We start from the raw sequence: 25837 nt of genomic DNA on the forward strand, positions 1-25837 counted from the left end.
CGCTGCGAGCCGCGGCGGCGGCGGCCCCGAGCGGGGCGAGCCGCGGCCTCCCGCTGCTCGCGGCGTCGCCCAGGCGCAGAGCCGGTGCCGGCGGAGCGGCCGCTGTGCGCTTTGGGGCAGTGCCCCCGTGCCGAGCTGGGGCGCACCCCGACGCRGCTAGCCAGCAGCGCTGGGTACCGCCTGCTTCAGCGAGCGAAAGCCTYGCTTGTTGCCGTCAGGCGGCGGCCGTGAAAAACAGAAATATTTGCAACCTCTTGAGGCGAGTGATCCCAGCTGAGGCRAGTTCCCTCTCTGGGACCGCTCTGCTCCGGCTCCTGCATCTGCCTGGTGGGTCAGATCGTCCCAGCCGGGGTGGCTCGTGCCTCCTGCCTGCTCTGTTAGGGGAGATTGCTGTGCCTTGGAGTTGTGTTGCATCGCCCATCTCATCTGCACATACTGTGCATCTTTACAGCTGTTACTCAAGAGAACCAAAGCCCCTTTTCTAGAGCAGGAGGGGGGCCTGGAGTTAATTGCTTGGGATGCTGTAGCCTTTGCAGGGCCTTCTCACAGCTGGAGAAGTGTGTCTAGGAGGGGAAAGGTTGGCAGCTTCATATATGTTTATTCACAAGTCTTTCTAAGTGTGTCCTTGAAACCAGCCCGAACCCTGTGTTGAGAACCACACAGCTGATCTTTGAGTTTAGTTTCACTTCAGCAGCTCTTTGCAGCGGTGCAAAGAGCATTGTGCACTTTGGGGACATTAATAGTGAAAGGGCTGTTATTTGTTTGCTGCCCTTTAATGAAGAGGAATAGCAGCARTATGATTGCTGTAAAAACATTATTTGTTAATGCGTTGCTGTCACTGTAATTTGCTGGTAATGAATGAATCATGCCCTGKTATTGCTACAGACCTTTAACCCTTTAAGGAGGGTCTGGAAGGACCAAGCTAGTTCTGTGTTTCTGAAAAAACAATAGCTTGTCTGGATGGGATTTTTTTAAATGATAATGTTTCCTTTAGAGATTTTGTATGTGTGCTTATTTATTGTTTATATTTTTATATTCAGTTAAGTTTAGCAAAGATGTTAATGACTTTACCTGAGCACTCTTCAGCGTTGTGTAGAAATGATGGTGCATGCATAAAGAAAACCACCTTTGAGAGCAGTGTGGGCCACTCTCTGCTCCTCTCACCTGGTCCTTGAGGTGGCTTTCAGAGCCTATTTTATGTACACACCATACTCTGTTCGCCCAAGTTAGGTTATTAGCTATATACCTGCAACTGAGTAGGTAAAATATGACTTTAATGTGACATGCCACCGAACACTTCAGATTTTGTTATTGTTCTGGATTATGAAAAAAAAAATTGATTAGTGCTGTGTGCGTTTGTATACAAAGTGTGACTAAGCTGTCCCACAGACTTAAAATTCAAAGACTACTGTTTCCTCTGTGCTGTAGATGTGGAAAGAAGTCTATATACAATGTAGCACTTTGGACTTTGATTTACAAAACAAAGACTTTTGTTTTGACCCTTCTTGAGAGCTAGGCGATTGATTGAGGTCCTTCAAGTATGAATGAAGAACTATAGAACTGAACCTATCCTACAAGGCCTGCCAGAAGAGTCATAGATGAATCATTCTACTTGCATGATCCTTTGTACTGTATCCAGTGCTATCGCCTGTGTTTGAATTACTGTCCTGAGAAGCTGTAAATAGGCATGGATCTTAATGTGGAGAGAAATCCATGCAGCATATTAATTATTTTACAGGGTYAATCTTAAGTTTGCCTGTGATAATAGATATATAGAATATTTCTAAACAAAATCTTTATTTTCTGCAAACCCTTTTAACAAAACATGTAAGTTTCTGATGTAGTCAGTGTTCTTCAGTGAATAGCTTAGCCATAGTCCTCAGTATCCACTTCATGCTTGTGTATCTGTAAATTTGAACTAAAACGTAAACATTTGCTAAGATTGGGCCTGATTTGTAAACAGAATTTTGTGATGAAAATTTGTAACAGTTTTATGAGTGATAGYATGACAATGAGCTGTCCTGTCAAAATTAAAGGATCTGACTAGGAAAAAATCGCCAAGTTAAAAGGATTTTTTTTTTATTTTTTTTCATAGAAGATACGGTGTTTCCAATAGCTAGAAGTTACTATATCTTCCTTTTTCTATCCATTAGTCACTAGTTCTTAGACCTCACTTTAATTTGCTGCTGGTCTCTCTCTCTTTCTCTCTCTCTCTCATTTTTTTTTTTTTTGTAATACTGTTTATTGGCCATACAATGCTAACTGATGTTTCTTTTTGGTTGGTGTGTGCTTGCAGAGGACTACGGGAGTATGCTGCTTGCAGAGGCTCTGCTGGAAGAGTGCTTGAAAGAGAACTTTGCCAAACTGAAGGACTCCATTCCGCTCGTAGAAAAGAACGAGCCAAGATTGGATGAGGCTAAAAAGTATTTGACCAATATATTAAACAGAGGAAAACTACCAGTAAGTGTGCTATGTAGGTGTAACTCCTAGGCAGCTGCCACTTCTGCTGTATAGTTATTAGTCTGATGCAAAGGGTCTGCATTGCTTGTTCATATTTCTCTGCTTWGAGTGCTGTATTTTTAAATATCGATAACATGCTGGGGAATCACTACCTCTTTGCAGTGTTATCTGTTGGGAAGCTTGATTTTTTTTGAGTATATAAAAGCATGTGCTTGTTTTGCCTTACACATTCATGCACACACACACATAATCCTCTTTATTTCTGATTTGAAACAAGTGGCCTGAATGTTCAGGAGCTCCCCATGGTGATGAGACATGGCTACCAGTCAGTGCAGTTTGATGCCACAGCCCAGTGAGCTGCTCCCACGCTGAGGGTATTCCATACACTTGGCCAGCTCCAGGTCTCACACTGTTGTTGGGTACTTGAGGCTGTGGTAAAAATCTAGGGTTACAGCATTGTTCCCCATCTCTGCCAGAGAAGTTATGTGAGGGCTGGTTTAAATTCCTCTGTTTTATTTTGCAGTCAGGGCATATGGCAGCTTGCTGCCCTATCCCCAGGCTGTGCAGCTTTAGGAGCGTTTTAAGACTCTGTAACTTAATGGCAGTTGCTGTAATGGTGTCCTTGGATGCACTATAGCACAACTGACTTTGAAGAGAAAATAAGAATTACAAGAATCCGAAGTTCTACATTTGTTATATTCTTTTTGTGCCTGAAACYTACTGGATAGTTAGCTTGGAAGTGTACTTTTCATGTTAATTCTCTTATTTTCTAGGGAACATGTGTTTTTTAGCTGCTCTTCTGGGGAAGATTCTTGTTCTTAGCTTCTTGGAAACTTTTTTATTGATTGTTTGATTAGCTAACTTTTGTTTTGAGAGGAGAGAGAGATTTGTTGAACCCTTTTTATTGTTTTGTTTTCCACCCTGCCCGCCACCCCCTCGCTTAGGCCTGGGGAGCAGTCAAAGCCCATGTGAGTTCTTGTAGGTCTTGGTATTAGCAGTTGTCACAGTCCATGCATCGATATTTTTTTTTTATTATTATGAGTGGTGACTTGCCAACATGTGCAAGATAGACCCTGTGTTTTAGTATGTTCAGTATTGAAAAAAATGAGAGTGTAGGTTTGGGAACCTTTTCATGCTTTTTAGTCTATAAAGGAGGGTCTGTAAAAAAATTTACTTTACTGGGACTTTGTTTTTCTTATGGATTTGTCTGCATGCTTTCCATCTTTGAGACCAAACAAGACCTTACAGGTAGTAGGAATACCTTCTGGGGTCTTTTATTTGTTGTGTTTTTTTTTTTTTTTTTTGCTTTTTCCCGAATATCCTTTGGGCAACTTGAAGACAACTATTTGGGGCCTTTCTTGCTCATCATTAAAAGTGCAGAGGAGAATAGAGCATTTGACTAGAAGGTGATGGTCTCTGCCCAGTTTTTTAAAAGCAGGGGAATCATATGTGCACGGGGTAGTTCTGACAAGGGTAGCGTTTTGTGTGCAGTTCATGCTTGGTGAATCCCTAGGGTTGATGAACCCAGCAAGGTGACTGGTAAACTGTGTGYTCTCAAACTGAGCTCTGAAGTAGCTGCCTGGTCCTTGTCACCTGCTACCTAAGTGCGTGTAGCTCTGAGATCTCTAGACAACTTCAGTCTTTCYTAATACGGTTGGTCTGTGAAGTTGGCACAGCTGAAAATAAAGCATTTTGTGTCTGCTTAATGCAGGGTTGGTGTGAATTTCCTTAACTATTTTTTTTCTCACCTCTCTTACCGTATAAACACTTTTTTCCCCTCATCTGTTGTTTCAGCCTAAGTATATGACAGAAGCTATGCTGATCCTAGGAAAGCTTCATTATGTGGAGGGATCCTACAGAGATGCCATCAGCATGTACGCAAGAGCTGGAATTGATGACCTCTCAATAGCAAATGCACCGCTGTACATGCTTCGTTTGGTGACAGAAGCCTTTGTTATTAAAGGTAAAGCACYGTGTAAATATTTCTGAAATGTGATGTGTTTAGGTTGAAGATAAAGGGGTTTAAAGTGATTTTAGTTGGAGCAGAGTTAGGCCAATGCTTTTTCCTTTAGAAAATCTCACTAGTAAGGTCTGTGTAGTTTAAAAATAAAGGCGTTATGGAATCTTAGTCCATGGTTTTTAAACTTGGCTGATATTTAGTGAGGAGTTTGAAAATAGTGGAAATCTCGTGATAACTGTGACTATGAGTCAGCAGCACACTTGAGCCTGTGTTCTCTTCAGGAAAATCTAAAGCTTTGCTGAATCGGGACCTATGCTTTTTGTTAGGAGTTCATATACCTGCAAATCTGAATGACTTCAGTGAAATTTTTCCAAGGTCTATTTTTCCAAGTTTYAAACTCTGGACTAACGGAATATGTGCTTCGAAAGCAAAAGTGTATTTTTGCAATGCATGTTGCACAGTATTGAACAATATGTACAAACAGGAGTCTGCCCTACCTCTTTTAATTATACAGACCTTGTCACTGTCCGAGAGATCTTAGTGAAAGTTTCCTCTACGAGTAGTGAATTTGCATTTTGTTTTTGTCAGTGGGRAAGGAAGACCCCAGTCAGTTACTGATACAGGGGGAAAAATATCAGTAATCTTCTCCTTCATTTGCTTTCAGTTCCTTTATAAATGTTGCTCAAGTACTGCTACCTATCTACTGCTTTCTACTCTTTTCAGCATGTCCACCAGCTAATTAGGTGAATGAGAACTCTGTGATGATCAGATACCTTCAACTGGTATGTAAAAGACTGAACCCAAATCAACCCCCAAAACTGTTTGACTGGGCTGCTATTATTTATGATGATAATTTGGGTGTTTCATGATCTCACACAGTCATTCTGCTTTTTGAAAACCTGTTTGTGCTGCTTTGCTTGCTTTGGATTGGTTTTCTGTGGCACTGAATCTGCTTTATTAATAAGCTGTTGTGGAGCAGAACTGATTTAGTTGTAACTTGCACTAACACTGGGATGGGGCAGAGGAGTGAGCAACTGCAGTGAGTATTTGAGAGCAATTAATGGTGCATTCCAGAGTCTGCAGAGCTGCACTAATTTCACTAAGGAGAAGGCTCTAGATGAGGCATGAGTGTGATGGTAAACTATGCATAGCACAGGTGAAGTAACACTACTTCTTCTATGGGAGCTGACTCCGTTYGCTTTCTGGTAGGCCAGGCCCTATTTTTCCCTTTTTTGTCCATGTGGATTAGCACGGAACATGAATGCTCTTTTGTTATTGTGCAGTTTTGAGGAACACCTGCCATCTCAACATAACCTCTGTGCTGTTCCTTGTGCTACACCCTTTATCTCTCTCATGATCATTTTCAGATTAGCCAAATCACCAAGGGTACAATAAGTCACAAAACACTGTACCAAAGCCACCAAGGGCATGATAAGTCAGTCACACAGGATTGCACCACAGTCTCTGATAGAGAAGGAAGTCCGTCTGGGTGGAGTTTGCCCAGCTAGGTTTGGAGAGGGACACATTGTTGGCATCACTGTAACCTTATTCCATGTGTTGGAGCTCCCAGTCTTGATGGAAGCGAAGCTCTTATACTGCAAATTTTGACTGAGAACTATGGTGATAGTTTGGATTTAGATTTTCAGTTCAAAATACCAGCTACCCAGACTAACTCTGGAGACCAAGTGTCAGCTGATCAGTTTGAACTGCTTTAGAATTTATTTCTATAATAGTATATAGATTTTCATATTCCCCTTTCATTAGTTATCTATGAAGAAATTCTCTTGATTATCCATTCTACCTTATTGGCTTTAGTTGAACTATTCAACTTACACAAGCTGAAACTGGCTCCAAAGAAATTCTTGAACATCACTGGTAAATTTTGTGCAAGGATCATACAGGAAACAATCCATAAAAGCCAGAGATTTGCCTGCTTTCAAAGCAGAACATAGGTTCTCCACTTGATTTCTTTTTCAATTTTGGCAGTATTGGGAGAAGGAAGTTTATTGTAATATAATACTCTTGTTTATGCAGCATTAGTTACTTTACAACTAAATAAAACTTAAATGTGGTCCTGAAACCACCTTGATTTCGTTTTGCCAATGTGTTCCTATTGCTGAGTTGTACCTCTGTGATGAATGTCAGTATCAGCTCCTAGCAAGGGAAATAGAAAACAGGAAAACCAAGGGCAAACCAACATATAGGATGAAGGAGACATATCCTAGGAGGAACTAGGGTTAAAAAAAAAAAAGTTTGCTTTCATATGACACCATTCAGTGTAATGACACTGAAGGTCACGCATGGAGCTATATCTCTGCAGATTCCTCTGAAGATCTCTAGCATGCAGTAGGTTTGTATTATGGTGTCAAGCAGTCTGGATTAGAAGTTTTTTATGGTAATAAAGACGTAATATACAAGAAAGAGTTTCTTTCTGGCCTTGCTCAGACTTCCACTCAAGTATCAAGCAGTAAACACTGAAGTTATTTATAAATGCTGAGACTTGACCAGCTGACAAGTTGCAGGAGAAACAGGGGAGAGTGCAGAACCTTTCCACTATCTCAGTGGAGGAGATATGTTCTGCCCGGCTGGCATCTTCTGCCTGTTCTGTTTCCAAGTCTCTAAAGTGTGGAGGGAAGAGAAGCTTGGCATCTGTCTGTGGATGCTGTGAGTAGAACCCTGACAATTAAAAAAAAAAAAGCCTTTTTTCTTAATTTTTTAGCAATGACTAGTTGTAACCTGTAGTTCTAGCCTCATAACTAGTTGTGGTTAGTTAAGAGATGGTTAGTCTGTACATGAGTCTGTACATGTCTGTCTCTCCCTTCACCTGTCATAAGGTTAATTCTTCTTAAAACTTCTGCTCAGTTTACTGGATTGCGTAGCATCTGGCGCAAGCACTTTTGCCTGTTACATATAACAAAATCGAGTAAGCAAACTTGTTTGCATTTTGCTTCTGATGCACTTGGGACGTGTAGCTTTATGATGTGGTGGTGTGTACACTTGGAACAAGCAGGAAAAAAACTCCTCAGAACAACTGTCAGGGTCCACCAGTTTGCCTCTGGCTGTTCTTGCTGCAGAAATTCTGCCGAGTTCCCTGTTGGCTGTGGGGGAAAAGCCTTCCTGGAAATAGAATAGGTCGCTGCCTAGCCCTCTACAAGACAAAGTATGTTTTTGGCTAGGGCTTAAGCGTGCCTAGGTTCCAGGTTTGTAGTATGCCTGTGTGTGTATATAGTTTTCATAGTGGTATAATGTTTAAGACCAAATATATTTCCATCAGCTGAGCTGTAACGGAAGATGCCTGTTGCCAGCAGAGTGGCAGGGCTGACGTGGCCTGCGGGTGCTTCTCCACAGTGCCCACGGGCCTCTGGCTTGCAGCCATGCGCCCAGGCAAGGCGAGGCAGCCCAATGCAGAGCATCAAAATGCATCAAAAAGATACCGAAAGGCCACACTGTCAGCTCAGCCTGTGTTAGATGCCAGAAAAATCTCTGTGCAGGTGAATTTATGTCAAACTGTGACTGTGAGGAACTCTTATCAGAGACTGCCTTTGTTAGCCACAAGTTCAACCGCTAGCTGCATGGACAAGGAAAGGGACTTTGTTATATTAGAGTCGTTGTTGTTGTTTAACCCAGTCAAGTTGTTTAAAGATATTTAAAGTCTGTAATTTGACATTTTCAGAACAAATCTGTAAGCCTGTGACAATAACTACACTGGCTTGGGAGTAGCACATGGATTTTTAGGTGACAGAGTGAGTCTTCCTGACAACTGTGGGCTGGTGGAAGTAAAGCTCTGAAACCAGCACATGAATGTTATTCCTGTGCATTGTAGTGCTGARCAAGCCTAGATTCTGGACTCAGTCTGGTGGTTTTTTTGTTCTTTTTTTTTTGGTTTTGTTTTTTTYCCTCTTTCTAGTTTTTTCTTCCCTAAAGCGCAAACTCCTGATCTTATCCTTTCCCTGTTTCTCTATTTCATTTTAAATTTCTGTGTTAATGAGGTCCTTATCACTTGGGAGGATATTGCTTCTGCTTTCTCCCTGTGTGAAGTCTTTGTCTCKCTGTTTTGGGTTTGTCGTACTGGAAATGGTTGTGTTGGAAGTTATAGAGTTCTGAATGGAAAACAGTGGCATCAAGTAGAAWWAATAAACAGAATAACTGATCTTTTACTCAGCTGGACTGAAAAGTGCCCACTTGRTTTTAATCGTAACTTTAAATAGCTGACAATCTTAATTATAAATTATTTTTGAACTTTGTGCGTGTGTTTCTTAATTTGTTTCTTACAGAGGATATTTTTGTTGCTTTCCAGAACAATTAAAAACGTGGGTTTGCAGTTGTTAAACATAATCATGGCATTAAAATTGTGCTTTTTAGTTGATCAGCAGATATTTCCTCACTTGTTCATATGCTTGATTAGTGTCTTAAATTTTATCATTTGTTTGTGCGATTCATTATTTTCTAATATGTTTGTCAGCRGAATGACTAATTTTTCTGAGTATGATTTCTTTCAGACTGTATTTGTATGAATTAGAATAAGATGTACAATATTTAAAGATGTTTGTCATAAAGCTGGGTTCTGAGAAATRTATTTTTTCCCTTTGTCATTCAAGGTTTTGATTAAACTAATCTTTTCAGTTAAAGTAAATCTTTTCACTTAAGTGAATGTCACTTGTTACAGGTAGTTTGAACTTAGGATCACTTTCTTCTTCAACATTTCAGACCTGGTAACCTTCCAGTCCTACCTGTTTTTTTCTTTAGCATATGGATTCGAAGAGGAAGACCAGCTTGCCTGGGTGATTYTATGCAACCAAAACTGTTGGTCATCTTTGAAAGGCTAATCATTGAACYAAACTAGTGGAGTGAACTGAAAAGGAAACATTTCCTCTTAGAGGAAGGATACTGTTATTTTAAAGACTCATTTCAGCACTTTGTTAAATTACTGTTGTTTTCATGTTTTTAGCCGATGATTTCTATAGTTTAATTTTTACTGTTCGATAGCAGTTAGCTTTACTAGGATGCATTCTGTTCACATAATGGTAAGGGTATATTCTGTGTTATGGACTTAACCAGTCTCACTTCTAAATAGAATTCTGCTGAAAACAGGATTTCTAGTTAGTAATAGTCTTCCTGAGGAAGACTCACACTTGACTGTATAGAGCCATGTTAACCTAGGTTTCATTTAGATGGCGCACTGACATGTAATGGTCTTCTCTATCCTTAACTGCTCTTTCTCTCTCTTGGTAGCTGCTCACTGAGGTTAACTTGGTCGGGATTTTCTGCTGCTGCTGTGACTAAATAGACCTTATAGAGCAATAGAGAAAAATAATCCGTTGTTTGGTTTCTTGTTCTTAATAAAACAAGGAAAGATTCCCTGCTCTAACAAATTCATTCCTTTTTGTTAGAATTCTCTCGCTAGAAATTTGGCTTTTTTCTGTGAGGGCAGTAAATATGGGAGAGACTCATCTCTGACTATTAAGGCAAGAACGTTCCTCTAAACAGAGCCTAGATAATAAAACTAGCTTTCTTGTCTTACCTGACAGGCTAGTTGAGTCCCAGCCAGGAGGGTTTATGATGCAATATGACACTGAAAACTGAATAACCACCAATAAGGCATTTTGTTGGAAGAACTTGTTTTCATTTTTGCTTGACAAAACCTGCATTTTTTTAAAATGTTGATCCACATCTGAGCGAGACTTTGTTCCATACCTAGCGTATACTTCAAAGTGCTGCTGTTTGTAATTACAGCAACTAGACAGGAAACATGCTGCTTACTTATGTTGGCATCAGAGTAGCTGTCTAATAGGCAAAAACCTCTGTTTGTAGATGCTGATATCTTGATAGAAGGGGCTAGTACAAGTCTAGCTGATTTCTTGTTTCAGAATAGGTTTAATCCTAGTGATGCTCAAATTCTCTTGCAGTGTTACAGTGATRGCTTTGAAGCTGTTGCAGCCAGAGAGCTGAGTGCCCCAGCTTTCTAGCTCAGGTGTGAAGAACTGGAGTTGCCCAGCTCAGCCTTGGCATTCTTGGTGCTTAGGCCACATCAGGCAGCCAGCGAGGTTAGAGCTTACAGCTATGCTCCTTKAATTTGTTTCTGTTGTTGCATAGTTGAGTTCTGTTCTTTTCTCCTCTTTGCATTTCATGAATAGTCTGTGCCATTGATATTGTGCGTTGGGGTGCATAAATGCAGCATGGGGTGTGATTTTTTTAGGCTTGTGAACAAAGGCTGCCTATGGCATCAAAGTGCAAATAACTGAATTTCAGTGGAAAAATAAAGTGCTGTGTTCCTCCTTTATTACTGTGGCGTTGTTTCTGTGGTGGTTAAGATTTTGTGCCCTGTTCCTCTCCCATACCCTTTTACACATACATGCATACATTCACATGCTGAACCTTCACAAGGCACAAAACCTTCCTCCTTTCCTGCACACTGATGTTAGCCACCTTAGGAGATACAAGAACTGTCTCAACCTGCTTTCCTCTGTTGTATGAGTAAGAAATGTACCCTTTTTAAGTGTAGTAACATGACAAAAAAAGTTGGTATTTTGCATGTATAGTGCATTTTTCACTAAAATTCTAAATCTGTTTGCTTAGTCTATGCTAGAGGGAACCTTTAGATGACTCTGATACTGTCCCTCGGCTGGGGCTGTACTGTGAGGGTGACTGGTGTGTCTGAGTGCCAGCCRCTACTGGCACTGGCTTTGGGAATAAGCCAGCAGCAGTCACAGTCGCTGGGGCTCTGGAGGTGGCTGTGGAGTGGTTCAGTGTGGTCACTGGTGAGCACTTCTCCTGGGGCTGTGAACTTGCTTGCAGCTTTCTGCATTCTTCTGCTCTCTGAGGATTCATTTCCGTATGTTTTTTACCCTGGAGTAACTTCTGGACAGGTGAACAAGCTCACTWGTTGTCATCTAATAATTTCAGGTAGAACTATCTTGAGAGCTYGATGTGAATTAGTGCAGTTTAATAGAAATTACCCTCTTCTTTCTTCCCGCCTTTTCCCAGAGAAGAAACATGGAATCTGTCTCAGTGGTTGTGACTGCATCTGCACTAGAACTTTCTCACAAATGCTGCTGCCTCTCCATGATGCAGAGGAATTCAAACAGAGTGACTCTTGATAACTAGTCATCCRCTCCATCTCTCTCTGTTCCTTGCACCTCATCCATCTTATTTTTGTTCTCAACTTCTGGCCTCTGAGTTTAGACAAGGGGAAAAGAATACTGTTCTTGCAACATGCCAGGCAAGTGTACAGACATGGATGGTGCTAAGTTGTCRTTTCCATGGAGTGTCCTAAGGGAATGCAGATCTCTTCCCCTCCCCTCCCCAGCCAGCTGTGGCCCAAAGCATCACTCAGCTGAGGCACCTCTTTAACTKCTGTGAGGTATAGCCTGGCCTCTTATACCAGTCCACCTAATATGTTATATATGTTAAAGCCAAGGTGCAAAGATCATCCAGGAGGCTTAAAGGTTTGAGGGTTTGATATGCTAGTGAAAATGAGCATTTTGATAAGCTTGTGAAAGAGCCTTTTGATTAAGATGGCTGAATTTTCCTAGACAGGAACAAGCCTCCTGAGTTTTACTTYATTTAAATTTTCAGGCTATGTTTACCCCTTAAAAAGGATGAGGGGAAGGTCTTCAGCAGAATGTTAGTTTGGGTTTCTGAAGTTTTCTGCTTTTTCCCCCTTTGAGCCTTTTAGATGAAGGAGACACAGAGGTTATCATGAATTGCTGTGGTTTTGTAGTGCTATTGTGATTATAAAAGACTGTTGCTACAAAGGCAATGATAGCACTCTCCTGCAAAACAAAACTCTTCTTTTTCCTTTCCTCCCCTTTCCAAAAGGTATAATATGAATGGCCTCACCATCTAGCCGTTCTAGAGTGTTGTTTTTTTTCCTTCTTTTATTTGTATTGCAAGTAAATGGTGCTGGGAGCTCTTTATTCAATAGCTAGGAAGAAGAGCATCAAGACCAGTCACGTGAATTATTTAAGCTGCTGTGAATTTTGTCAGGAATAACATGCAATGCTGAGTCTTGCCTATATTGAACTATTGAATTTTGTCTTTTGGCTTGTTGCTGTTCAGATTTTTGTTTTTCAAGACTCCGTAGTGTGAGAGCATAGCCCTCAAGCAGCCTATGAAGACCCTCAACAGTGTCTAAGAAAGCTTAGTGCTACTTGTAAAATAGAGATGGTTTGGTTGTTCCTTTCAGTTTTGTGGTCTATGAAAAAAGTTAAGTGCTCAGTATTCTGCTGAGCTTTGAGTCATTAAGTATGAATTATATATATGTATTCATTTGAAGAGCTTGTCTTAAAATAGACTTATTTCAGTGCTGGCTGCTTTCCCAGAGCCACCCTTGTGACGCAGGCTGTGGGCCGYGCATGGAAGCGAAAGCCCTTCCCCTGGGGATGGCTGCCTCAAGTGACCTGTCGTCCCTGTGGGGACAACGTGATTGCAGTCAGTCTCCAGGCAGTGGTTGCCATGCAATACTTTCTTGCCACTGTTTACCTCAAGGTAAATGATTTGTGTTCCCATGGCCTGAGTAAAGCTGTCGCGTGCTCTGAGTGCAGCATCATGCTCTGGCTTCTGGCCATAATTACCTGTCGTGCTGCTCATGAATGTCGGCTCCGWAACCTTGCTCTGCAGCCAGGGGCTGAGGCTGTTGGCAGAATTGGAGCTTCTGCCCTAAGCTGTCTTTCACTTTGAGTTCCCTTGGCTGTGTCTGACGTGGGGGGATACTGGCATCCAGCACGCAGACCTGCCCTAGGTGCTGTGGCCTGCCTTTGGTTTCTGCCTTAAATTGCCAGCTGCCTCTGCCACTGGGCTATGGGCACGTAGCAACTCCTGACTAGACCTGTGCGTGAGAGGGGTTTAATATAGTAATATAGTGTCCTGCTGCTGCCGCCCTTGACTGCTTGTGTCTGCGCTGTTTCCCAGTGGCAATGTTAGTGCAGCTGTGAATGTGAAACTAGGGGCTGGTATTGACGGGAAAATGAAAAGAACCTGTGAGTGGATTAGCTTCTCTCTCCTGCTCAGAAGCTGCTATTTGGCGAACTAGTGAATGAATTGAGGGAGAAAAGAAGYAAGTCTCCTTAGCTTTCTGTTCTCCTTAGTAGTGATGCTGTCCCCATCCATGTTCAGAGGTTTTCAAGACCAGACCAGCTAAAGTCTGACCAGCCTCATCTAACATCATAGCTGCCCTTGCTTTGAGCAGGAGGTTGGTCTACAGACCTTCTGAGATCCCTTCCATCCTGATTTTTTCTGTTGTGCAGTATCCATGCAAGTGTGTGCTCCAGCTCTACTAGTAACTTTGCCTGCAAGCATTAGAGCCAGGTGATGCACACTCCTCTCTCCTGGAAAGAACTGGATAAAAGGAGATGAAAGCTGAAATAAGCTTTCATAAAATGCCTCCTTTTAGGTTTCCATGAATGCTGGCAGTGTGTTTCAATTGCAGAAAGGATTTTTTTTCAGTCAGTGATACTTCTTGTAAACCTTTTCTGGTTTTATTTTTGGCATAAATGCAGATCAGCTTTAGAAAGAGAGAAGGGAGAAAGATTATAGAGAGATCCAGGGAAAGAGGTGAAGCTGTGGCAGAACTAGAAGAAGTGAATTGAAGCCTTATCTTTATTCAGGAAAGAGAACCATTATTTCTATGCGTAGTAGGCTACTGCCTCTGGAGTGGGTGGAAAGTAAATGGTTTATTCTCTTAAAACGTATAACCATGAAGCAAGTCTTTCATTAAGTCTCAAACTTGGACCAAGCTCCATTAGAAGGCTGTATTTTTACTATATTTTTTAATGGTGTGTGATTTTCAAAAAAAAAAAAAAGCATCTGTTTCAATAGGACTATTTTAAAGTAGATGTATCATAAATTAGTATTATCTTAATGTAGCTGACTGTGTTATCCACTAAAGAACTYGGGTATTTACAAATCCAAGCAAGTGGTTGTAACAGTGAATGASTTTGTGCTTTACTTGGAGCTCACGCTTGCTTGCTGAATGCACCGTGCAGTATCATGTGCTTTGCAGGTGTCTGAGACTTCTGGGGAACTGCTCTGAATTGAAAACATTTGATGATGGCAGATATATTTTGTACAAGTAAGCAGAGGGCAGGAGGCAGGGAAAAGCTAGTGGAGTTCTTGCTCTCAGGCCTGGGCAGCCTAATTTGCACTGTTGTCACAGTCGGAGAATGGTTGAGGACTCTGCCCTGGGAGGGCTTGTTTGGGCACAGCAAGGCAGGGACATTTTTGCTCTTCTGTTCTTCGTCTCCTGGCTTTGCACTCTGCTTGCTCTCACTACCCTTCTCACCATGTTTTTTGGTGGGGAAAATGACCCTGTTGGGATCTATGGATGATTTTATACACTGACTGCTTCAGTTCAGCACATGTGGTATTAATGGAAAGCTGCGTGACTCATTGCATTGTGTGGGTCAYTTTCCTTTTTGCCATTTACAAGTTGACATTTGTGTTTGTGTGTGTGTGTGTTAACGCGTCATGTGCTGCTTGGCGTTTCCTGTGGCACAGGTCTTAAGGGTAGGAAAAAAGGGAGGTGTCAGCAGTGGCCTCTGTTACCTTTTCGGGGCTATTTACTTCACCATGTCTGATCAGCTCCTAGCTCTATCCCATGCCCTGCGTGGATGGACATGTTCACTAGCAGTGTTTGGGAGTGTGAGCGAGGRCCATTGGCTCTTTCTCCCATATCTGAGCCTAGAGATAGTAGCTGCTTGCAGTGGGCTGCAGCGCAGATGTAAATGGCTGTTTATCAGGCTGKGCTCTGACATCTCCCTCGATAACCGACCCCGCACAGGCTGTGCACGATGGCTCTTGCAGCCTGGTGAGATGCTGCTTGTGTACRAATGTCAGCAGGGGCTGGACTGGGCTTCTTTCAGGGTCCTTGGCCCCACTTTGCATGGAAAGGGATGATGACTCTGACACAGACATGTTTTTGAGCTTACTTTCAATTGTGGGGGTTGATTAGAAGTTTAGGACTAAATAAAACTGGGACAGATCAGAGAAGAATATTTCTAAGTTACTCATTAGAGCTTCAGCACTTTGTAGCTTCTTATCTTTTTCTGYGTAGGGAAGGGATATCCTCTCCCCCTCATGACAGTGACAGAGTGGGGAAATAGAAGCTTTGAAATAATAGAAACATAGTAAAACCCAAGACTTTGCAGATGGACTGGAAAACAAGGTCCTCTAATGCAAGACAGATATCAGTAGAAAGGTGAGACTATGGAATGGGATATTAGATAAGATTGTCATCGTACCCTTCTTTCCCCTTTTCATTTTGAAGTAAATCCGTTTCTCTGCTCTAGCTGGGCCAGCTTTTCCAAAAGGGCTTATGTGCCAATAAGTATCCTGCTAGATTGGACCTTTGGGTCTGTGCTTTGTGCTTCTGGGGCACCTGACCTTCTCTGTGCTCTGTGTAAACTGCTTGTGTCTGGCTCACATGCAAAGCAGCAAGTAGGGAACTCCTAAGCATGGTTACCAAGGGGACAAAGCAGCAATTTAGGCTTCAAAAGTAAACAAATGTAGGACTGATGGGGAACCTCAGGCACCTGCAGCGTGAGTGCTCTGACTGCATCATCTGTGGTGGGGAGATCTGGCAGCCTTCGCCGCTCCCAGGAGCTTGGGATGAGGCCGCAGGAGTGCAGTGCTCAGACAGCTGGGATTACACTGGCCTAGGCAAGCACAGCCGCTGGTGTATGTGGCAGCTCCTCACGAGGAGCAGAAACCCTGGGCTTATACTGCAGCAGTCTAAAGCACATRTTTTGGAGAGCCTGTTTAGACTGCTGAAATTTGTCTTTTCTTGCCATATTTGTAGACCTGTATCAGGAATGGTGGGATTTTGTTCTACACCTTGCCTTTTTTTCCTCAGTTTTAGGGAGAGAATCTAKTGGGAAACATGTATTAAACTGTTTACAGTCTGTGTGGGCTACTAGACGTTCGTATAGTTCCCTTTGGTTTAAAAGACGTGACTTTCCAAGCAGTAGTATAGTGTGCATCCAGTGTAGCCTAAGAACCTGTGCAGATCATTGTGTAAAATCAGCGTGTGGAAACGTAGCCTCCCATTGAGGTTTGGAGATGAAAAGAATGTAGTTGCAGGTTTCCAGACACAGATACACCAGACAGGGGTCTGTTAATAAAGGATTTTCATGCCTGGGCAATAGCTGTGGATCTTCAGTTAGAGATAGAAGAAAGTTTTTTGTTTTTCCCTATGGAAAAGAGGTCAAGTCATGATTAAAGAATTTTTTGTGTCCTGCCAAGAGCTTACTGCATGTCCACATGCAATTCACTTGTGTTTAAATTTTCTGAGAGAGGCCTCCGACTTTTGGCTTTGATATTTTCTAAGTTTGCTCTTAAAATGTTGAGCTTCAAAGCTGCATGTGGAATAGTGGATGCCTAGAAARTATCAAACCAGGTTCCAAGGTGTTTCAGGAATGGCACTTTTGTTGAAGCACCCATAACTTAGAGCTGTCTTGGAAATCAAGCCCTTAGTTTCTCTGCTTATTTATTATTACCAGAAGGATTGTATATCCTTTATAAGCCTTTGAAAGGTGCTATAGAAGTGTGCAGGTTCACTGTTAGACCTCAGATTTCCTTGTGTGTCTAGGAATTTTATGTCCCTGGTATTCCTGAAAGTCAGAAACCTCTGGAACAAGAGGAAAATCCCTGAATTTTTCACATACTGAAAAGCTTTCATGTCTTCTGGTAGATGAAAGAAGATAATGTTGCTTTGTGTGGGCTCTGGCATGAGAAGGTGCTGCTGTTTTGCAGGTCTGTCGCTGGAGCGCTCGACCAACTCTGTTGCTTCACGTGCTCGTCTGTGTGAAAGGGAGGAGGAAGTCATGGCCTGTTTTGAGACRGCGTGTGTCATTGCCCAAGTGTACTTGCAGGAGCTTGAAAAGGTAAGAAATGAGCTTGAGGGGTTTCTTGGTGATCTAAGTGGAACTTTTTGGAATTTTGACAACAGGAATGTGGCACGATGCCACGAACTCATAGGCAGCAAGGAGTAAAAGAGCATTTCTGCAAGAGTTGGTGTCTCAATACCAACTGAGTGGGCTGAGCTTTTCTGTGTAACCAGTTGCAAAACAGCTCTTTGCTGGGTCTCTGACAGTTTCCTCTGAGAATGAAGTATGGAGACCTATTTTGTCCGTCATAAAGCACTGTTTCAGATATGCTCAGGTCTTGCTTCAAGTTGAGCTCTTACTAAAGAGAGATCCCTAACATTTACCTGGCAAATGCCACCATGAAGAAATCCAAGCCCTTGTACACATCTGCTATGTAAGTGCCCACAACAGTGGGCACAGATTTCTAAGGAGCTAAAAGTCCCACTTTGGGTCAACCATGGCAGTTTAACTGCCAAMAATTTGACTGTTCCAGGTGACACTGGAAGAATCCAGCTCCCTAGCAAGGAGCTGGCACTCAGTAGTTGGCGGGGAGGCTGGATAAGATGGGTGCCATGAGCCCTGTGCCACGGCCCAGCTAGAGCCTCCATGCCTGATGCCCTCTGCAGCTTTGCCTGGCTGCATTTAACGGGCTTGCACCATAAGTGTCCYTTCTTGCACCACCCATTTTGTGCTTGACCCGTAACATGTCATCTATGGTTCAGTGAGTTAACTCCGTGCCATCTTATGCGCAGTTATTCTTTGCTGTCGTTGGCAACAATTCTGGGTTTTAACTGCATTAAAACTAAGAAAACTGAGCTGAATGTGTATGTAAAAAYGCATTAAGAAAGCCATCTGACAAGCTTTTAGTCTGTTCCTTTGTAAGAAAAAGCTAAATGATTTTTAAAATTCAGAATAATTGTACTGCCCTTCACTTTCAGAAGGACAACCTCTGTAAATAGTGGACACTGTAACTTTTTTATTGTTATCTTGTCTGCCAAGTACAAAAAGTTTGAATTGCAATTCATTCATCTTTTGGGCCTGGAGAGACAAGGTTGCAGGCTTCCTAACTGATGTACTGAAGGTCTATAGGTCTCTAGTTGTGGGTGAAACCCCTGCCCTGAAGACTCTATACAGGAAAACTTCCAGCAACAGGAGCTGTTTTTTGCTAACACTGTAAGGCACAATATCTAAGAAAGCCAAAAGGGAGCAGGRTTTGATGGGAGGAGCAGAGGAAAGGCTAAGATTCTTCTCTCAAGATTCCTTTTAAAGATTTGTAAGAGAGGGTTAGCTGTGTTATGTTAAACACTCTTACAAGTGCCATTAATGCTTTCCGTGCAAGGTGTTGAGTCAGTGTAGTTGGAGCAGCACTTGTGAGACATYCAGTGTTAAAGTAAATAGAAAGCTGAGCATTAAAGTTGCAAATAACATTCCATAACTCACCTTGCATAGCTTCCTGTCGTGAAAGTCCTTGTATAGTTTCTTTTGAAGATGCCTTGAGAGGGTTTTGAATAGCTAATGAGTATAAGAAGTTGTCGGGTAGTCTAAAGAAGAATCTGGTGATGGAAGCTAACATTTTGTTGTTTGAGTTAGCTCTTTGGCTGCTGAAGAAATGACTAGTTCAAGCAGTTATTCTGTAATTCCATCACTCTTTCTTCCCCTCGCAGACCTTGCACAACACGCATTCAAGGAACTTAAAGGGCAGCAACGAGAGTTACTCAGAGTTTGAACTGTCCTACTTCCTGGAAGCAGCTCTCCAGAGTGCCTACGTGGCTCGTTTAAAGAAGGGGTAGGTGAATGCAGATGTTCAATAAAAGTAGATAATGAGAGAGAATGTTGAATGCTTTGTCTTAGAGCAAGCCTTACTCCTTTGTATCTGTATTGCACTGTTCTTTTTGTCCATCATTGTTGCTAGTTTACTTCAAGTTTCCTCAGTGTCCTTTCTTCCATCCTAAATCCCTGTCTCTCTCTCCACCCTCAAGTAGGGTGGAGTTGAACAGTTTTGCTATTCTAGCACCACTCTGTTTCCTATGGAGATGAGAGTTTGACCACAGAGTTAGAGGGCGGAATTTGATCACTGATGAGTGCCTTTAGAAGCTGAGTGCTAAGCCAAGCTAGAGGGCTTGGTTTAGAGCTCTTAAGTTCTTGAGGGCTTTTCTGTTACCACTTGATGGTGTGGGAGTTTGTTTGTTTGTTTGTTTTCCCCCTCAAGTTGTGCTCAAACCTGAAAATCTGTGCATTCTTACTGGAGGAAATACATCCAGGAAACACTCTACTCCAGGATATTATGACTCTGAAATACAGGTCTTGATGAACCTCAGAACAACAAGAGGCTTACAGTGAGCTTGAGCTGTGGGAAACCTTTTCAAGAACAATAAAAAAAAAAATGTAGTACGTGGCCATTTCCAGAGGGCGTTGGTGAGGGGACCTCTGCCCTGAAATCCGAATGCATCTTCAGAACATAACAAATCTGTTAGCTCATGAAGGAATTGCCATGAGAAAAGAACACCCTTATTACCAATGTAAATACGATTTAAAGGATATGTAAATACCTTACATGCAGATATAAGATTTTATAGGTACATATGTAAATAGTACTTAATCCATCCTTTCTTACCCCTGTGTGAATAGTATAGCACCCACCTGTTCTCAGAGAATCAAATGCTGATTTTTTTTTTTTCCGTTTTTCTGTGTATAGTATCACTGACCAGCCATTTGCAGCATCTCCTTTTGGTTTAATTATTAGCAAGTCATCTTTGAAAATAGTTAATTTTGGTTGTGTATTCAGGTTTTCTGCTGAGTGAAATACAGAAGCAGGAAGAAGTAAGAGAAAACGAAAGAAAAGTGGAAACAATTGGAGCAAAAATCATAATTTTTTTAGAAAATTTATACCATTTTTGAATCATTTAGTAAGGAGGTTGCTCTTGTCAGTTTGATTTGTTGAGGTTTCTTTCCCCCAAGAATGAATTTACATGGAATAATGAATAGTAGTGCCCATTCTTTCAAGTTAAGCCAGGATTAAAAGTCCTGTGAAGTGGCACCTGTAAGCATATTAAACGACCATTTTGGTCAAATGTCTTCCTGTACCAAGACAGCGTGGAGTTCTAAGTGTGACGCATAGACCCAGTATCCTCTGAGTAAGAGGGAACAGGTTTTGTGGTTTTACCATGGGGTAAAACCCAGTGGGTGGTGGCTGATTAGGCTGTGTTGCCTGTTGCCATCTGCATAGCAAACAAAGGGCTCAGCTCTTGCCARTAAACTCATTAGCTAGGTAATAAAATCTCGTTTAAAACGTACGGCATTGAAGCACCTTTTGAATAACGAATTTGCTCCCTTTCATTTTATTTGACAACATTTTACATTCGGCCTCTGAGTTCAATATATCCAGTGGGCTTTTTAGCTGCTATTCTGGGCACTGCTTGCTCTCTGCCCACGATATTTTAATGATGGCCTTTTTTTTTTTTTTTTGAGAGGGGTTAAAAAACCCTCTACAGGATTGTAATTGGAAATCAAAATACCTGTGTGAATTAAGCATTGTCTTGGCTMTAAACTGCATTGCTGCAATGGCAGCAAAATGTTCCCTGAGCCCRTCTCCAAATGAAAGAACCATCCTGTTTTTGCTGTGGAGCTGCTCAGATACAACAGTCTCCTTTTCCTGCTTCCAGCCCAAATTGGGAATCTGGGCCAATAAGCCTAAAGGGCCAGTGGGAGGGAGATGTGCGGAGTTGGGAATGTGCAGCTCGTCCCTCCATGCAGTGGYGCATCTCGGTGAGCGTTTCTGCCACGAGAGGGCACAGAAGCCATTGGGATGTGCTGGGGAGAAGGGAAATGGGGGAAGGGGAGAAGAGCTTTCATGTGTATGATGAATTCCTCCGCCTGACACTGAGCAGCTCCAAGGAACACTTTTGTTCTCCTTGTGGCTTTCAGGTGGAAAATAGGCCCTGGACGCCCACGCTGACAGGGGGAGTTCCTGAAGGCTCGGATGTTCCTTCCCACTGCTATATGTGTACAGAGGTCGGCAGCGACTCTCTCTTTTCAGGAGAGCCCATGTCAGGCAGATGAACCGAGCAATATCTGTGGTGTTCTCCTGTTTGTGCTTGCTCCTGYTGGCAGCCTTTCAGAGTGGATCCGGGATGCATTTTCTCTTTAAAATTCTCAGTGAAAAGTGGGCACTGGTACACCTCCTTTGTGAGCATCCACACAAGCAAAAGTCCYTCCTCCTCGCCTGTAAGGAGCAGCAAGTCTTACAGCTGTGGAAATCCCAAACACTCAGCATGTGCACTTAAAAATACTGTGTTGCTGCAGGCAAATCTGCAATTGTTTGCCCTGCTGCACTCTCCAAAGAAAGACTTCATGTTATTCTTTCGGGGAGCAGCATTGCTGATGTGGTTGCAGACTGTGGGCAGGCAGATGTCTTTACTGCAGGAAGCAGCCTGCTGTCTTGTTAGCATTTGCGCTGGGCTTGGGATTTTTTTTGCATGTTTCTTTTCTCKCTCCTGGCTTGTGGAGGTGAGGCTCATCTGTGATGTCCTTTTATTTCATACTACTGAAAAAGTATTACTGCCTGCTACTGCTATGGAGTCTCTGGACTACAGCTGTATTGGGCTACTCCTAGTAGTCCCCTGGGGCGAATGGAATTCACCTGTGGTGCTTTTGTTTAACAGCATTTGAAGGATGTATGGAGTTTCACATGCTAAAGGGAAAAGCCAGGGCTTTCCAAGGAAAAGTAGTTTCCTGTAGGAAAAGTAGTTAGTTTAAGAAGCTCTGCGTGGGCTGCTGTTAAAGAGACAGGCTTTCTGAAAAACAGGTGTTAAGTATTTATAAGGCATCATATTTCTTTATGGCCTCTCAAGTTAGGGATCTGAATTACTTTGGGAACTCCCTGATGAAAATGCCTACTGAGGAACACATTTGCACTGTTGCTTCCTTCTCTTTCCTCCCTCTTCCTGTCGGTTGGCAAGCAGTCTCCCTTTGTGTTTGAGATGTTGTTGACTTCTGCTTCAGGGACCCTTTGAGAGAGCATCTGCACTTCTGAGTTGCTTTATAGTGGAATCTAATGAGCGAGGGCAGGCAGGATGGTCTCRGCCGAGTTGCTCTCCTCTCCTGAGCAACCTGCACGGGCTTTCTTGCCACACTTTCTGTGCTGTTTTTCCCTGCTTCGGTCTGAAGTGGAAGTCTGAAGYTGCTCAGGAGGTAACAAGAATTTCAGAACTGGTGTATTCTCAGTGTATGAACAGTTCTATTKGCTTTGGGTGGCTTAATTGCTTTCTTCAGTTTAATGTCCACAATTGCATATGCGTGTAAAGATTGTCTTCCCCCCTACCCTGCCAGTCTACTCAACATCTTTGCCCTGTAATTGGAGAGCGCTGAAACACTGAAGTCCAAGTAACTTAAAAACCAAACAAAAGAAAACAAAAAAACTTCWTTTTTTTTATCTTTGATAAACATCAAGGCCATTATTTACTTCAGATCTAGTGGAAGAAAAAAAATGAGAAGAGGTTATTTCGAGAGGAACAAATCACTGATTTTTTTTATCCTATTTTTCAGCCTATGTGGTTGATGTAACAGAAAATCAGGACTTTTCTACTAGTTTGTATTTCACTGGACAGTTTCCACCTGTCCATGAAAATGAGTAGCTATCCTATATCTCTTGTAGCTCTCCCGGTTTAAAGACCAAGGTTTTATACTGGGAGAGCTTCCAGGCTGCAAGTGTGGTACCAGTCTGCTCAGTGTTTAACTTTTCCTATTGCCTTCTCTTTCAGCGCTCACATGCACTATTAAGATACCATTTGACAATAAGGCTGCTTGAGCTGCTCATGGTGTACGCAAAGTAATGTGATTTTTAGCTTACCCCTCTCATTGCAGGTTAAGCTCTGCTTGCAGACAGTTACATCTCAGCTGCCTGATAATAAGCTGCTTAAACACCTGTAGTTTCATCATGTGCCTGGACCATCAGGCACGAGGCATTTAAGTACCACCTAAAAGGAAGCGTCATTTGAAAGCATCACACAAGCTCAGTATAATTCAAACAAGTGCAGTCTGTATGTATGACAAGGCATGTGGATGCTTTTAAGAAGAAGCATCTGCTTTATAAACATGAGCTATGAAAGGCTTCCAAATGTCCCCTCTGTTCCTCAAACGTGAATGTGATCTCCTCCTAGGAAGCCATCTGGAGCAGGCGGCTCCAGGCGCTGCCTCGCTCGCYGCCGTCGTCCTAGCGGTGCCGCCGAGCGACTTGCGTCGCTGTCGGCATCCTGCCTGCCGCAGCCATCGCAGTTTGTTTGGGTTGTTGGCTTCAATGTCAAGCTTGTTGCCCAGCTTTGGCTCATCGTAAGAATAGTTCATGTCAAACGTATTCTGTGTTCTTGTTCTGATTTTTTTTTAATTTTTATTTTTTGTACCTTCCCCTTTAGAAATATTGTGAAAGGAATGAGGAGTCTACGAGAAGTCTTACGGACTGTGGAAACAAAAGCTACTCAGACCTTCAAAATGGTAAGAGGAATGAATGGGAGACGGGAAGGAGGTGTAATCAGCTAATGCAGAAATTCTCTCTGTTCCTTAACTGTGACAGTAGGACAAAAAAATTTTCCTCTGTTGATTATTGCTTTTGTTGCTCTCCTGGGAGTGCTGTGTGCAGTGATGCACTTAATTCAAGGAGCTGTCCAAATGAAGCTGCTGAGCCTTTGGACCTGGACATGTGGGCTGCTTTCTGCTGAAAGCCTTGCTGCTTTTCTCCAGTGTGGTTTCTAGCTGTAGTACAAAGAGGGGGTGTATTCAGTCTGACATTGCTGTCTCCAGGTGATAATGTCTTATTTTTTCCCCTTTTTTTCCTGTGCATGTGTGCACAGTGTTTACTTGAGCATGTAGCAGCACCTAGTGCTTCTGCCTCTTGTAAGAAGCTGGAAGTCTTATTTAGCCTGATGTATTTCAGTGTTCTTGAAAAGGTCTTTTCAATGAAGTACAGTCCAGGATTATTTTATTTTTCCTTTTYTGAGAAAGGAGAGTGGGGTTATTGGCATTCTGCCTCCTCTTTTTCTGAGTCTCTGGCAAAGAAATCATGGAGAAAGTTATTTTGATGCCTATTTAATTGCTTAGACCTTTAAATAGATCTTCCCTATCTCCCTTTAAAAGGTCTTGCCTTGATGTTACTGTGGAGGTGGCGAGATCAACAGCATAGAGAATAGCTGTTTTAAGAACATGAATGAAAACTTTGGAAGCTGAAAATCACAACTACTGATATACCAACCTTTGTGCTTGGTCAGCTTCATTTGTGTGACCCCAGAGAAGCYCTGAGAAGGAGGCAGGCGGGGTTTGCAGTCTGGAGGTGGAGAGTGGCAGGTTCCAGTGACCTRCGTGTCTAACTCGCATGCAGATCCAGGGCAAACCTGAGAACGCCTGTGGAAAGCATGTGTGGGGGGCCCTCTGTCACCTGCATTTCCCAGGCCTGGGATGTTTTTCACTTCTGTCACTTTTCTGTATTTTGGGACTGCCATGCTGGAGGTGATTGATTTATTTATTCATTTTGTTCCCTTAGTATCACCTTCTATCTAGTCAAGGGTACAGATGYGTGCGGAAGCTTGTGCGAGGCATTAGAAAAGGCAGCTTAAATGATTGTCACACTCAAGTGGTCACATCCTCTTCCAGATCGAGATCGGGACTCAGGGGAGTTTCTTGCTTGCCTGTTTTATTGTTTTGTTGAAATGAATGTGACCATCTGCTGTTGCTGTACCGGAACAGAATGTGGCACATGAAGGCTCCTGTCCCCGTGCTGCTTGGGAGAGCTGTAAAACACCCCAGAGGGGATTTATCCRTAAGGGGAAATTTGCAAGTGTTCGTCTAGTAGCTTTTCCTGCCATTGCCATTTTACTGGAAGTTGTATTTTCATTTACTTCTTTATTTTTAAAGAGCTGTCAAGAGGGCAAAGGCAGGAACGTGCTTAATTAAACAAGTTTTTCAAGCATGAAAGTGAAACACAGGATGATTTTTTTCCCCTCATTTGTGGGATCACAGTGTACTGTAAGCATAATGATGCTTTTTTTAGCCAAAGGCAGTAATAACATAAATCAGAGTCTTRACCTGTTCTGCTTTGTTTGGTCTTACTCAGAACAAGAATGAAGCTAACTTACAGGCTACCATGTTAAAGTGTATGTTAGGCAAAGACACTGGAAGTAGTCGGTGCTTGTCTTGAAAGGCTCTTCCCAAATTGTGTTCCTAGCTCTGTGCAAACCAGTAGAAATCTTTTCATTACTGCCATGTTTTTTTCCTCTTCCCTCTAAGGCTATTGAAAAAAATACAGGAGAGTTGGGTCCTCAGGGTAAAACTGACTAAATAATTACACACTGAGATGGTAAAATTATATTGGCTGATGCTGCAGTGCCTAGGGCCATTTTGCTCATGGTTACTTGCTATTAAAAGCATAGAAAAGCTCAATTAAAAACAGAAGCTTTTCTGTAACTTGCCAGTAAGAGCACATAGAGGGCTCGGGATTTCCAGGGACTCGAGTGAGACACGATTTCTTTGAGGGACCACCACATGTTCAAAACAGTTTGTTGTTTTGCTG

General features: G+C 42.4%; 1 protein-coding gene across 4 annotated transcripts in view; it reads left to right on the top strand.

Moving 5' to 3' along the window:
- The first annotated feature begins 2265 nt into the window (after positions 1 to 2265).
- Positions 2266 to 25837, top strand: part of TTC7A (tetratricopeptide repeat domain 7A) — a 152893-nt gene continuing 129321 nt past the window's right edge. Inside the window, exons 1-6 of one of the 4 annotated variants that reach the window (XM_026046272.1) lie at positions 2302 to 2460; positions 4255 to 4423; positions 5144 to 5202; positions 17168 to 17298; positions 18945 to 19066; positions 23691 to 23769. In XM_026046272.1, coding sequence (XP_025902057.1) covers positions 17239 to 17298; positions 18945 to 19066; positions 23691 to 23769 — 261 coding nt within the window. In that variant the 5' untranslated portion in view covers positions 2302 to 2460; positions 4255 to 4423; positions 5144 to 5202; positions 17168 to 17238. Of the gene's footprint in view, positions 2461 to 4254; positions 4424 to 5143; positions 5203 to 17167; positions 17299 to 18944; positions 19067 to 23557; positions 23608 to 23690; positions 23770 to 25837 lie in introns of those variants that run through there. The other 3 variants (XM_026046271.1, XM_026046273.1, XM_026046274.1) reach the window with 3 other exon arrangements.

The sequence above is a fragment of the Nothoprocta perdicaria genome, unplaced genomic scaffold (genome assembly GCF_003342845.1).
Source record: "Nothoprocta perdicaria isolate Ctin4 unplaced genomic scaffold, notPer1 scaffold_43, whole genome shotgun sequence".
Taxonomy (NCBI): domain Eukaryota; kingdom Metazoa; phylum Chordata; class Aves; order Tinamiformes; family Tinamidae; genus Nothoprocta; species Nothoprocta perdicaria.